We start from the raw sequence: 14184 nt of genomic DNA on the forward strand, positions 1-14184 counted from the left end.
ATCTGCTCGTGCCATCTCAGCTCTGCCTCTCATCCACAATAAAACATTATCTTAAGAGAAAATTGAAGCAGCTCATTTCACATTTACACCGTGTTCTAAAGGAGAATTTAGATTTATTACAACTGGACTCCTATTTTTGTCCTTTCAATGATCGTTTATATCTGTAATGGGAATAATCCCCGCTGAGGTAATTGCTGAGATCCGTCTGTGTGATGACATTAGGACAGAAGTTCACAGAAGAATGGAAATTAGCTAAATTTTGGCATAAAAGCTTCCAGTAGGGGATTATTTCAGACATTGATATAATACTATTGGAGTTTTAGAGCTTCAGATCTGCCAGTTACCACACCTGGAGTAGGTTTGTATCCAAAGTACTTGGTACACTACTGTTATCACCACGTCTGCTTGTTTTCTGGTTGTAACATTTAGTTCAACAGATGTTGAAACTGTAATTTGCCACAAAAATGAGAAGCATTTCCATAGTTTATTTTGCCTAACAATAAACAATTCATGTAATTTGCTTTGTTGGGACGCTCTGGAGACAAATAAATGTGTGTTTTTAATGTATTCATTTATTTTTTTAAGTTGGATGAGATATTTATGATACTTGGTTGCAGTTTTTAGTTTATGTCAGTAGATCTCACTAGATTCCTCAGACTGGACACTTAAGACAAAGAAGAGACAACAAATAGAGCTGAACGAGGGAGTAAAATACCAGCTGACCATGTCTATCTCCAAATAAAAGCTGACTTGACTCTCCCTTTTAAGATGTAAGGTTTTTATTCGAGGTTACTGTAAGGCTCAGCTAAAATAACTACATGTGTACCACCAAAGTCATAAAGCATTTGTTCTTGCTGCAACTGCAGCAGTTTTTAACAAACTGTTTATTATTGTATGTTTAGTGTCTCAGTCTCCAATTTACTGAGATGTGCACAAAACTTCAGTAAAAAACACAAACTAACAAAAAAATATAAATAAAAGCACACTGGTTATTTGGAATTAATGTCACAGCTTTGAATCCTGAAACATAAAAGATAAAAAATTAACTAGATTTTAAATCTGAACTATTTGTTGGCTGATGTTCATATGAAAAATATACATTATTATGTTTTATTTCATAATGTATTGACATATCAGTGTAGGCCTAACAAAAAGAAAGACATGAAATTGACCCTTGCCGCCTGTAAATCCTTTACCAGAGGGCAGTAGCCATAAATAGGACAGAATGAGACAGGATTTATTATTTTATCATTTTTATTTTTGGGTGCTCCAATGCAGTCAAGAGTCTGCTCCAGGTTTTATATCATGCAGTAGGTGTTATTGGAGTTATGTGTCATAAAAACGTTGATTTTTTCTCTGCAACGCACCTCAGGCGCAAATTCACTAACAAAATTAAGTTGTAAAACTTTAATGGCACTATTCAATTCAATTCAATTCATTTATATAGCGCCAAATCACGACAAGAGTCGTCTCAAGGCACTTCACATAATAAACATTCCAATTCACAGTTCATTAAGCCAATCAGAAATATTGTTTCCTATATAAGGAACCCAGCAAATTGCATCAAGTCACTGACTAGTGTCAGTGACTATACAGCAATCCTCATACTAAGCAAGCATGCAGCGACAGTGGAGAGGAAAACTCCCTTTTACTACAATTACAGATCTTTTTTTTTTCAGTTAAAAAATACAAGCTGCACCTTTTGTTTATAGAACAAGAATAGATCATTTTTGTTATAAAACAGACAACTTTTATTTCTTTGCAGGATCTCCATATTATTACGGCGCAACATCACGGGGGGCGGGCCCCGCTGCCACTGCCACAGGCTCTGCCTACGATCGCCACTGACCCATCCAGCAGAGAGAAGAGGAGGATGAAGAGCAGGAAAGGAGGGGGGGAGGGATAGCACCAGCACTGTTCAGTAAAAAAACTTGCCTAACGCGCACTCCACAATGAGAAGATTTCAAGTCTTTCACATCAGTGAAGTTTGCTTTCTTTCTGACTGTGAAATCAACACACACCCCTTGGCTTTAGCACACCACAGCCTGAGTATTACTACTGTATGCTATACTTAGGCTTAATTTGCCAGTATGCTAATTTAGGGAAGTTTAGCTCATCCTGTTGGAAATCTTGGTGTTTCCATCTTATTTTTGATCAGTCATCCTCTAAACCCAAAAGGTCGGCGACCTTCAGAGTAAAATTTTGTGCTTTCAGACTGGGGCTACTCTTGAGCTGATTAAAGCAAAACCAATATTCAGACAATATTTTTAGGACTTGACATCAATCATTTTTCTATGCCGTGCTCTGCTGGAGTGAAGACAATCCAATCTTTAGAAATCTGAATGACCAAAATCCTCCATGTCATTATTTTATTTACTTAGCTGTGGATCCAGTACATCTAAATATGTGTTCATAATGTTCAAAAATGGCATATTTTCCTCACAAACATTCACAAGGCCCCATCCTCATTTGTTACACTGCATCCTTAACGAGATTTCTGGTGTAAAAAAATTGTGATTTCAAATTTAAAACAACTAACAAATGTATTTCAAAGGAGAAGAAAAAACAGCAGACAGTTGAAGCAACGTTCTGGAGAGGAAAGTTAGTTTCTCACTGGGCTGATGACAACCAAGCAAGGTGAGAAAGTATGGAAAATTTCTGTTGGAATCACACTGAATTGGTATGTGTGACTACGTAGTGACATGCTTGTTTATTTGTTACAAACAAACGATGCTAATTAAAGCAAACCGGAACAGTTGTGCAACTGTTTAGTCACAGTTTCAGCTTTAAGGCGATTTATCCAGCAAGTTGGTCCCTAACCCTTCCCAAAGGTTGTCTCAAGTTTCTCAAACTTTCTAACTTCTCCCATTTGCACAAAGAAATCTAATTCTTGGTGGATTCATTAGAACCAGTTATAACTGACTGGATTATTCCTGTTTGGGGGTGGGGTTTAGCAAACTCTCACTCATAGCAGTTAAAGACTAGCCTAGTGAACTAGACCAAATTCTTGCTTTGCAAAGGCTGGTCTAGGAACGCTCCATTGCCACCTCCGCAGCCCCTAGCACCATTCTGGCTGGCCAATCACAGCTCTCTGTAGGGGGTTCAAACTGACAGAGCACTGTGATTGGTCCACAATGGCCAAGATTGCCAATCACAGCAATCTATCGGCTTTGTGGGCCAATGAGGGCCCTTTGGTGGCCAGGATGATGCGACTGAGTGGAGCATGATTGCGACAGCTCATTTACATACATTTTGGACTGTTTGGACTTGGGCTTTATTAGAATCAGGAGCAGATAAATGCATTTAAGTCCTTTATTTAGAAAAACTATGTATTTTTACTTTCTTCAACAGCCTTGGTTACCGACATCCATTGCAGTGAGTATGCCACATTGTTCATTGTCCAGTAGCATGCAGAGATCATTTGAAAGACACCGGTAGAACCAGCCCCATGACGAGAGCTGCCAATGGCGCGTTGCTAGTTAAAGACCGTATTGTTATTCTCTAATCTGGAAACTGTATGCTTACATCATGGATATGAGAGGATGAAATGGAAAACTGATGCCAAAATGATCTACTGATGCAGTGAAGGATTCTTTAAAGACCAAATTCAGACATTTTTTTCAACTCATTTGCACTGGTCTCCAGTACAAAAAAAAATAACTTGCGAAACAATCTCTGTGAGAAACGATATCCGACGCAACTTTTTCAGGAAGCAGAAGTGAGCCTGAGGAGTGGGGAGCAGAACATGGCAGGCTTTAGAATCCAGGGTTGCCAACTTGTTTAAAGCAATTGGAGGTGTGGCGCAAAAGTTGGCAGCCCTAGTAAGACATTTGGACATCTCGCCTTTGGCTAACAGCAATGCGACTCTACCACAAACTCAGTTTGCCCTGCAATGTTGATGTTTTATCTTCACAAATAACACAAGCCTGAAAGAGTTCTCCTGTGTGGTGGAGTTGCTAATGCTAACAGTTAGTTTCTACTATCCAAGACGTGTTCTGCACTTCCCAGGACAATAAATAAACAACAACCTTCCCCATCGCGAGTCAATATGAGTGAGACCAGGAATGCTAATTTACGGAGTGATGTCTGAGTGTTCCCCTGTCATTTTTTTTATCAGTAGCTAGTATAGGAAATAGGGGTAGAAGACCATTTTCACATTGAGCCTGCAATTTTTAACTCCGAGTGACCAATCATGCTTCGAAAATAACAAGTAAAAAAATCAGTGAACTTGATTTTTAACAAATACAAGACTCAATAACTCCGTCACTTTTTTAATTCATCCATTCCTCATGTCTGTGATCATGTTTGAAGTGAATTACAAAACAATAAACACACCTCTTATTCAAGCACATTCTAAAATCAGACCCATCCACTGGTTATAAAAGAAAAGAAGTGTGATTTGTTCATGCCAGACCAAAAACCTTCCCACATGGTTGTGTCACTGGACAGGAAGGTGCTATCCGACCTCCCTAGCAGAGATTAATCCTGAACAAGAGCTATTTATAATGGAGGAGACACAGAGTAATATATTTAAAAAGTTTTTTTTCTGTGCTGCACTCCTAGATGAGAGTAAATGCCTGTAATGATTTATAATAGTGTCATGCTGTGGTGCTAGAGTAGTGATGATACGATGATGACGATGCAGTGAAATCTGAAAGTCTTTGTTTATAAATGTGATCAGATGCCATTTTCCTGTTGACGCCATTCAAACATCCTCTTTATCTGCACCCTGAAAGTTCAGATAAATAACCAGGAAAAAATGGCACCTTTATTCTTCCTCTTTCATTTCTGTTTTTCTCTCGAAACTCCCCAAAGATGGCTCCCCCTAGTGGATTGGCTGACAAAAGCACAAAGAGAATCATTGTTTTAAAGGCACCAGTTTTGACTTATTTAGGAACGAAGTTCTTCTCCCCTTTTTGACAGCTTGTTTTTAAACGTGTTTTTGCTGTTTGAAATGATTCCTGTTACATTTTTATTTCTTAAAAAAGAAAAGCGAAGTAGAGTATGTGCATTTTTGGGGGGTCCCTTACATCAGTTCTGCGCTGTGACAATGTTTGACACCAGGGTTGAGGCCTTACTCATCATGCTCAGAAAAAGACAGCTTTGCTTTTCAGCCCTGATATGAAAGGAGTTGTTTATAAATGTCAGAGGGCCCACAATGATGATCTGCCTAGAGGGCAACATCATCCAACACTGGACTTGGTCGAAAATCAATGAAGACGTCTCAAGGTCAATCTGGGTTTAGATTTCAGTGTTTGAACTTTTTTTTAATGGAAAAAGAGACTTTAAAGCTACAGTGTGTTGTTTTCACTCTTGGATGCAAGTGTTTACACAACTGTTTTTCCTTGTCTTTGTTTTGGACAGTTGACTGTAGCGCATCATTGCAACTGTCATTTTAAACATAGTGAAACAAAAACCACACACTATAATTACCAACACTGGTGGAAAAAAAATGAAGAAAAAAAGCTGTTTGTTTCTCCAGTTTTGTTGTTTTTATTTTTAAAAAAGTATTTGATCCTTTAAGATCTGTAAATTTAGTTGTGAAAAAGCAACTCTAAAGAAGATTCCTTTGGCGGCTCCTCAGCCTCTCCTTACATTTTTTTCCCTCAATTCTTGCTCTGGAAGGCATTATTGAACCTGAACCACACCAGCTGAAAACAAGGACAGTGCCTTTAGTTTTGTACGTAAACACCCCCTGACTGAATGACCATGAGTAAATAAAACAAAATTCTGCATCCCGCCCTGCTCTTCTAACAAAAGTCTGATCATCTGCCCAGAGGAACTCATGTAAAGCATTTCACCAACAGCCATTTTCAGGACCAGTGTCAGACAAAAGCGTTAACCCAAACAGAAATGCCTAAAATTAATCTATCAGAGTCCTACAAAAAATTAATGTGAGGTTTTCAGCCACAGCTCTTCTCATCGGCTTGAGTGATGCCTTGAGCGAACTCTAAGTACAATTAAACCATAAATACAAACATCAGAGTTTTACAAATTAACACCCTTGATTTACAATGACCAAGTCCAGCTAATTACTTTCTTATACCCCTCCCAAACCCCTGTACAAATGAATGGGACATTTTCCTGACCGTCAACATACAAAAGCTAGACATCCAGCTGGAACTTGGAAGTTGAAGCTTTCCCAGTAGTAGCTGGTTCCAGTTAGTCTGGCAACCCATACTGTATGTGTAAATAAAGTCTGGCCACAGCCCTCAGACAGAGCTCAGTCATGGGGCAGAAGTTGTATTTCAGAATGTCTTGGCACACATTTAGACAGCACTAGGACCAATCAGATAAACAGGCTATGTGACATATTCAAATAGACAGAAATCAGTCATCAGGGCAGTCCGACATATGCCATCAAAGCTGAAGAAGAAAATACAGAATTTTGAAATAAAAGACTTAAGTACCTATATCTGCTCATGTCTCAAATTAAAGTCTATGTTGATGCCAAAGTTGTTTCAAACCAGTGCTATCCTGAGCCAACCCCATGTTTCTAGTTTATCTCCATCTCAGTTCTCAAGCTAAGCCCACTCAGCGTCTTTACAAACATAGAGCGCTGTGATTGGCCTGACCTGACATTGTTTGGGCCAATGGGAGACCTGCTGAGGCTACAATGGAGCATAGCTAGTAGTGCAAAATATTTTGCTACTGCTGTGGTTTTTCTAGATTTTTAGGCTGGGTTGCAGTCCCATCAAAATGCCCCAAATAAGCTGGCATCGAAGAAGACCGTCAGTTTTCATAGAAACTAGTGGACCACTTGTTCTTTTTGTTGCTTGGTGTTTTACCTTAAAAGGAGTAACTAAGGTCAGAATATAACGTGGGAGTGGATGCCCCTCCTGATGGGTGGCTACAGGGTACACCAACATGACAGCACCCATTACCAGGATATTTGAACAACGAAGCAGAAACAGACAGGTTGTGCATCATCATTTATATCAGTAATTCAGATTTTGAACATGAACAGGTGACATTTTTGTTCTGATGATAAATATGGAGGAACTACAGAAGTTGTTTCATTTTGAGAAGTGTTGCTGTTGAATTAGCAAGAAGCAACAAAGCAGAGGATTTGAAACTTTTGGAAAGTCCAAACGTGGCTTCATGTCACTGTTTGTTCATGTCATGAAGCTTTGCTGGCACTGAGAGAGGAAGTAAGGGCAGGTCTTCAAACTACTATTCATTTTCAAGGTGACATCATCTCCTTTGTCCACCTTGAGCACACTTGGAAGATAAAACAATTTTCATGAGCAGATCTGTGGCTGAAATACACAAATTCTTGAAAATAAGGTTGAAAGAAAGCTTAAATTTCAATAAATCCAGTCTTTTTTTTTCCCAGCCCTGACCTAAACTCACACCCATTTACCTGATTTAGATTGAGAGCGGTTCTGTTTGAGAAGGTGATTCCAGCGTGGCTTTGTGTCCCCTCACACTGAGCTGCAGCATCAGACAGGCTGAGCCTGGCGTGTGTGATCCAGTGCAGCCGGAACTCTGGTGACACATTAACGGGATTATTTGTTAACTATGCATCTCATTGTGAAACAGCTTGCCTCGCCATCACTGACCTAACAGGTTCACATGTGGAGAGAATGGATTGTCTCTGGCCAGCGGTTGTTTCGATTGGCAGCTGTGACATTGACTGCCGAGATGATGGGGGGGGGGGGGGGGGGGCTGTCATTGTGAGTGGTACTGTCTCACACACTCACACACATGGATATCAGTACTAACACTCACTCAGTCCCTCCTTTTGTCCTCTGAATGGTGGTGATCACCCCCCAGCATGTGCCCCTGAGTTCCCCAAGGGAGTCCAAACCTGCTGTGCCATCAGAAGTCTCCCTCCCCGCACACGTGCGCGCACGCACGCACACACACACACACACACACACACACACACACACACACACACACACACACACCTCCTCCTCCTTCTTCAGCCCTAATCTCATCATATCTCTTGCCCTCATCTTCTTCACTTCTCTCCTCCCCCTGTAAAGATACCACCCTGCCAGGATTAGCAATATTAAAACTGTATTTCAGGCCGGTGACCGTCCTCAGAAACTCATCCATCTTTGGTCAGTCTTCTTCTGCTCTTACTTTTCAAGCACGATGCTCTGTTCTTTCAAGAATCTCTGCCAGGGATTAAGCAGCGTTATTTTGTTAAAACTAAACTGAGGTTATTCAATGGCACATGAAACATTATTTTGGTTTTGCGTGCAAAAACGTTAAGAACAAAAATGTGTCTCACCAAATTGACGTCATTGAACCTTACACAGATCAGATGAGAAGATTAGTTTAGCGAGTTTCAAGTCAGACCTCATTCTGTCATCCTCTCCAGGATGACAGAATGAGCATTGAACATGAAGAAAACTACTATAAATCTGGCCATGTGGTAGGTAGTAACTACCAGGGGCGCATTTAGGACTGAAGAAGATCCGGGGCTTAACACACACACACACACACACACACACACGTGACACGCACTAGTCAACATCATATTTGTCTTGTACCACATAATTTTTAATCTGAAGCTACATATTAAGCATTTTCAGGGCAGAGTATTGTTCCTGTTAGTGTTTAGTGTGAGAAGATAGTAAATATTCCCTTTCTTTCTCCAACAACTTTACCTGATAGTAAGCTAACTTTAGGCAAACCAGCAGCACAACAAATATTTTCAAATAAGACTCACAAACCTGAGTCAACACCAGTCTCATCAAAGCTGGGGTTCTGTCGTTGTACTTTTGGTCTAAAAAACGTCCTCATGTCCATCTTCACTGTAGAAGAAGCCGGTTGCTGAAGGGCTTCTTCTTCAGTGGTGGAGGCTCAGACAGGCTGTATACAAACTACTGCCAGCTGCTCCCTCTCTGTTGGACTTTGGTACTGCATGTTACTTCCGCGATTTAGATCCGGGGCTTTTCATGAAACATCCGGGGCTTCAGCCCAAGTAGCCGGGCCTAACGCCGCCCCTGGTAACTACGCTGGAGGAGTGGAGATCTGCTGTGACCTCATTTATGCTACTTCTGATTTTTTGTTGTTTTATTTTTATGATTTTTACATGCCGATGAATCTGAAAGTACGTGACAGACATAGTCGAAACACACATCATTACTTTTCATGTAAATTAAAAGAATTGACTTTCTGATGTCCTTGCCAACAACATACTTGTCTAGTACACAAGAACGTACTAGCACCCGTGAGTAATGAGAAACGGCCTAAGTCTCCTCCCTTTACGGTTGGCTCATGGGGAGAACGAAAAAATGAATGCAAGTCAATGAGGCTAAAAGAGCTATTTTTCATTCGCTATGCTTTTGGCACCGAATCACACATATGTTGTACTTCACTTGTAAAGGAAAAGCAGCTATGTGTGTTTCAACCACGCCAGTTACGTACTTTCAGATTAATCAGCTTGTACAAATTCATAATTATTATGGCTACAAATCAGACATCAGTACATAGCATAGCTGCTAGCGACCTCATGGTGAGATTTGTGGTGCTTCTTTCCTCCTGAAAGAAGTATTTGAAGTTGGCTAAACTTGCAGCCATTTTTCCCCAGCTTTCTCTGTGGCTGGTTTGATGACATCAATTTGGTGATGTGCATTTGTAGTCCTGGACGTTTTTTCCACACAAAACCTAAAATAACGTTCGGCCCGTTTGAAAATGAGCGCTTTCTTGGCATCAGAATACGTCTTTAAAATTCACAGACATCATGAGAGAAATCCGGGGTACGTAACAAACGGGATTAGAAAACAGCGTTTTGGCCACGTTGACTTTAACTCATTTTTCCTTATTTCCGGGTACCCATGGTCCGGAAGTAGATGAGCGTGACTTAGGCTCCCTGTGATGAAAATAGACTATTCTGAATTTCTGTACCCAGCTGAGATAAATGCAAATCAGTCATCCCTCTTATTATGATTTCTCACCAAGTATGCACTGCTTGACTGTATCTCAATATAAAACCATGAGGATGGCTTCCTATAAACCTGAGGGGAATTCTGCATCACATCCTGACAGCAATTAGTGGCACAATCTGTTTCATGCTCGCTGATATAACCAGGCTTTGGACAGACCTCATGCTGAAGTGTTACTGTGTTGGGCACATCTTAATATGATCCAACTGCAGAGGAGGAGGAATAACACACACACACACACACACACACACACACACCACCCAGCCACAACAAACTGACTGTGCTTTTTAATCAGATATTTCAATCCCAAAAAATAAATAAATAAAGAGAAAACATGATTTTTCACCTAACTGTGGCCTTTCGTGTAACAATCTGGAGGTTTTACTTTCTTTCTTTTTTTTTGTCTGTGTGTTCATGAGTTCCAATCTAGGCTGTTGACAAGATATTCATTTCAGTGATCTTTTGATAAAAAAATGTAAACACAGAATTAATAAAAGATTTAAAAAAATAACTGTTTTGAAGACAGATGCAAAGAATTAATTTGGTTTTAAAGGTTCTCCTTCTCATCAAACTCCAATCAACAACTGAGTGAAAACATATCTGTCACGTTCACCAAAGCCTGTGATGCCTGTTTTAAATAAAAGATTCTTGTACAAAAACAAAACAAATAAAATGTCAGAAAAAACTTACGGATTATAAACACAGGATGGAGATAGGTAATGCCTTCAAATGTTCAGGAGGGGATGATTAAAAAAATGAAAAGCGTCTTTAAGAAATCGTGTATGTTTTTTATTCGATTTTCTAGTAGTTGCAAACAAATCTTGGTGTTTTTCTCTTTGTGTGTTGTGTGTTGTCTTAATATTTGAATGTATTTTACTGCAGTGCGAATTTGCCAAAGATATCATATCACTTGATTTCTTTTCTTCTTCTCTTATTTTATGTTTTTGTTCCTGACTCGTGGTTGGTTTTATTCAGAAACCTTGGACATAATTGTGAAATTGACATTATGCTTATGTTTTATATTTCTATTGTTAATATTGTTTTACTACCTGGCTTTGCTTTTTCTGTGAAAATATAAAATTGCAGTTTTTTTATGCATCCCTTCATGCTCAGTCTGTGAATCCCATTCATCCGTCCACCTGAGTGACTGTTGTTGTTGAATAATTCCATTTAAGTACCAGTAATGTGAAACTGAGAAGTAAGTATTTGTAAATATTTGCCATAATTTTATTGGTCCTTCAGAATAAAAATAATTTTTTGGGAAATTTGCAGTTCTTTGTAAATTTTTAGCCAGGCTTTTAAATGTTTTTAAAATCACATTTTTATTTGCTGTGATTTGGAAAGTTTTAAATCGAGGACGATATGAGGACACGGACTGTGTTTCTGGCTGTTTGTAGCTCTTGTGTGACCCCAGTTGGGTTTTAGGGACAAATGTCTCATCTTACCTCCTCCTGCTTGGAACCCAACAGATCCGAGGGAAAAAGAGTCCCAGCGCTGCGGTCTTGGCTGCAGGCCGAGATCAGGAGGCAGACGTACGTGTGTGTGTGTGTGTGTGTGTGTGTGTGTGTGTGTGTGTGTGTGTGTGTGTGTGTGTGTGTGTGTGTCTAAGGAGGATGAAGTGAGAGGGGGTGATAATAAGACACAAGCTATGACATGGTAACAATACAACGCAAACACAGAAAACAGCTCACATCCAGCTTGAGACACAGATCAGGCTGTCCACAGGTTGGGTTCCTGCCCAGGACACTGAAATGGCAAGTAAGAGTGTGTGTGTGTGTGTGTGTGTGTGTGTGTGTGTGTGTGTGTGTGTGTGTGTGTGTGTGTGTGTGTGTGTGTGTGTGTGTGTGTGTGTGTGTGTGTGTGTGTGTGTGTGTGTGTGTGTGTGTGTGTGTGTGTGTGTGTGTGTGTGTGTGTGTGTGTGTGTGTGTGTGTGTGCGTGCGAGAGAGAGAGAGAGAGAGACATTTTGGTTCTTTGCCAACAACAGACTACTCTCTCAGTCTGTGGGGGAATGCATCATATAGTAAAGGATTAACTCTTAAATAAAAGTAAACGCCCTCATTGGTATTCCAGACAACCTGCAGGGAAACAAAAGCTAAGTGAGTTCTGGACTCCTCATTGCAGCTTCCATTCAAGTCTTCTTTTTCCTCAAAGATCGACACCAAACAGGGTATATAAAACCTGGTCAAATCCTGGTCCTCAAGGTTCACTATCCTGCAGGTCAAGATGTGTCTTGCTCCAGATCACCTGCAGGAAGGTGGTCCTCAAGGACCAGTGCTGCGAAGGATCACCTTAGGAAAACGTTCTGTAATCCTTCTGCATTATTGTTGAATCAGCCTTTTATGCATGCTGCATGCCCTCTGACTACCCCTCATACCCCTGTGAAAAAAGCAGCACAGACCAGCATAGTTGGCTACCAGCACATGTTGTGTTTTCGTGCTGGGATGATGGACCAGCAAGCTTGACCAGCATCCCAGCCAAACCAGCACGGAAACACAACATGTGCTGGTCTGTGCTGGATGCTCCAACAGGAATGACGGAGCAACAAGGCAGTTGTTTTAGGCCTAAACTGCAGATAGTTCTGACCTACAGGCTCAATAACACCATTCTGACTTCAACTGTTGAATGAATGAGTTCAACATTTAGAGAATATAAAGGTACATGAAAAATAGATTCAAGTGAAGAATTGGTATAGTTGAATGAGTTTGTGGTAACTTGGTTAAAAAGCTACCTGAATATATTTTTACCTTTTGGTATCTGATTGATTTATTGATGGAGCAGTCTTGATCTGACAGCTGCCAAATATAGAGTAGAATCTGTGGCTCTTTAAATAAAAGCGTCTGACGTAAGGAAGACCGAGGATGATCCAGTATCATTTTAATATTTCAGTGGTTACTGAACCAAACCACCATCTCTACTGAAACCTGTAAAAACACAAAACACACCACCACAGGCAGCTGAATATGAATATCTAATGTGAAGGAATACACTAAATGTATTACAATTCTCTGTCTCAAACACTGAAATTGTTTTTGGATGTGATGAATAAGTTTGAAGCAAGAGTCCAGAGTGAGTAAAAGGTTGTATATAATCATTGTCACAGACATTACAGTTTATTTAATGGCCACAATTAACAGAAATAAAGATATTTCCTTAATTTCATCATTTTTTTTGCCAAAAATATAAATTTTTCAGGGGTGTGATAGTCCGTGAGATAATTTTACATTATTTGCTATGACATTTAGAAAAATGGAGTTCTTTTAAGACACTATAAGGGAAGCCTAAGTCACGTCCATCTACCTGTGCCTCCAGATCACGGGTCCCTGGAAGAACTAAACAATGAGCACAGGTCAGCGAGGCTAAAAATGGTATTTTCTAATCCTGTTTGTTATGTGCCATGAATTTCACATTTGATGTCTGTGAATCTTAAAGACACATTCTGATGGAAAGAAAGAGCTTATTTTCGAATGAGGGGGGGAGAGGGGGGGGAGTTATTTTAGGTTTTGTGTGAAAAAACTTCCAGGACTACAAATGTGCATCACCAATTTGACATCATTGAAACCGACAGGGAGAAAAGCAGAGCGAAAATAGCCGTGTGTTTAGTGAACTTCAAATCCTTCCATCAGCAGAAAAGAACCGCCATAAATCTGGCCATGTGGTGAGTAGCAGCTACGCTAGAGGAGAGTAGATTCTGTGGTGACGTCATATATGCTACGTGCCGATGTCTGATATGTAGACATGGTAATTACCAACTTTTACAAGCGGATAAATCTCAAAGTGTGTGACTGACGTGGTTGAAACACCCATCATTACTTTTCATTTAAACGAGTGATTCAGGGCGTAAAGCAAAGCGGATTAGAAAATAGCTCTTTTAGCCCAGTTGACTTGCAAACATTTTGTCGTTCTTCCAGGGACACATGAGCCGACCGGAAAGGGAGGAGACTCAGGGTGTTTCTCGATGTCAAGGCGTCTGGCCTCGCAAGGCAATGTCTTGCTGCCAAGCACCTTGCTTACGAGGACACTGACCTTCCTTTATTAAAGAAAACTGTTAAATGGAACAGACTTGCATCACGTTGCAGGGTTTGGTAAATTGAGTGCTTTAAGAGCTCAATATATATTACCTCTGCTTATGACCAATAAGCTGTGATACTCTGTCTAAATATAGAATGTCAACCCTGCTTGGTGTTTATTGTGTTTAATCAGAAGATTCTAGGATTCTTTCTTTATTAAGAAATTGTACACACTTCATTTTGATTCAGAAAAGAGTCAGGTTCATAAAAGTAA

General features: G+C 40.1%; 2 protein-coding genes across 10 annotated transcripts in view; one reads left to right on the plus strand and one right to left on the minus strand.

Annotated features, from left to right (window-relative positions):
• The window catches only part of pax5 (paired box 5), a 101608-nt gene extending 90441 nt beyond the window's left edge, over positions 1-11167 (plus strand). For all 4 annotated transcript variants that reach the window (XM_054751540.2, XM_070553818.1, XM_054751541.2 and 1 more), the window contains exon 11: positions 1766-11167. In XM_054751540.2, the coding sequence (XP_054607515.2) occupies positions 1766-1848 (83 nt within the window). In that variant the 3' untranslated portion in view covers positions 1849-11167. The remainder of the gene's footprint in view (positions 1-1765) is intronic.
• LOC139070818 (uncharacterized) overlaps positions 1-14184 on the minus strand; it is a 31671-nt gene that overhangs the window by 1543 nt on the left and 15944 nt on the right. For 4 of the 6 annotated variants that reach the window (XM_070553827.1, XM_070553828.1, XM_070553824.1 and 1 more), the window contains one exon: positions 7093-7488. In XM_070553827.1, the coding sequence (XP_070409928.1) occupies positions 7301-7488 (188 nt within the window). In that variant the 3' untranslated portion in view covers positions 7093-7300. Of the gene's footprint in view, positions 1-7092; positions 7489-14184 lie in introns of those variants that run through there. The other 2 variants (XM_070553826.1, XM_070553825.1) reach the window with 2 other exon arrangements.

Source organism: Nothobranchius furzeri, chromosome 7 (assembly GCF_043380555.1).
Source record: "Nothobranchius furzeri strain GRZ-AD chromosome 7, NfurGRZ-RIMD1, whole genome shotgun sequence".
Lineage (NCBI taxonomy): Eukaryota > Metazoa > Chordata > Actinopteri > Cyprinodontiformes > Nothobranchiidae > Nothobranchius > Nothobranchius furzeri.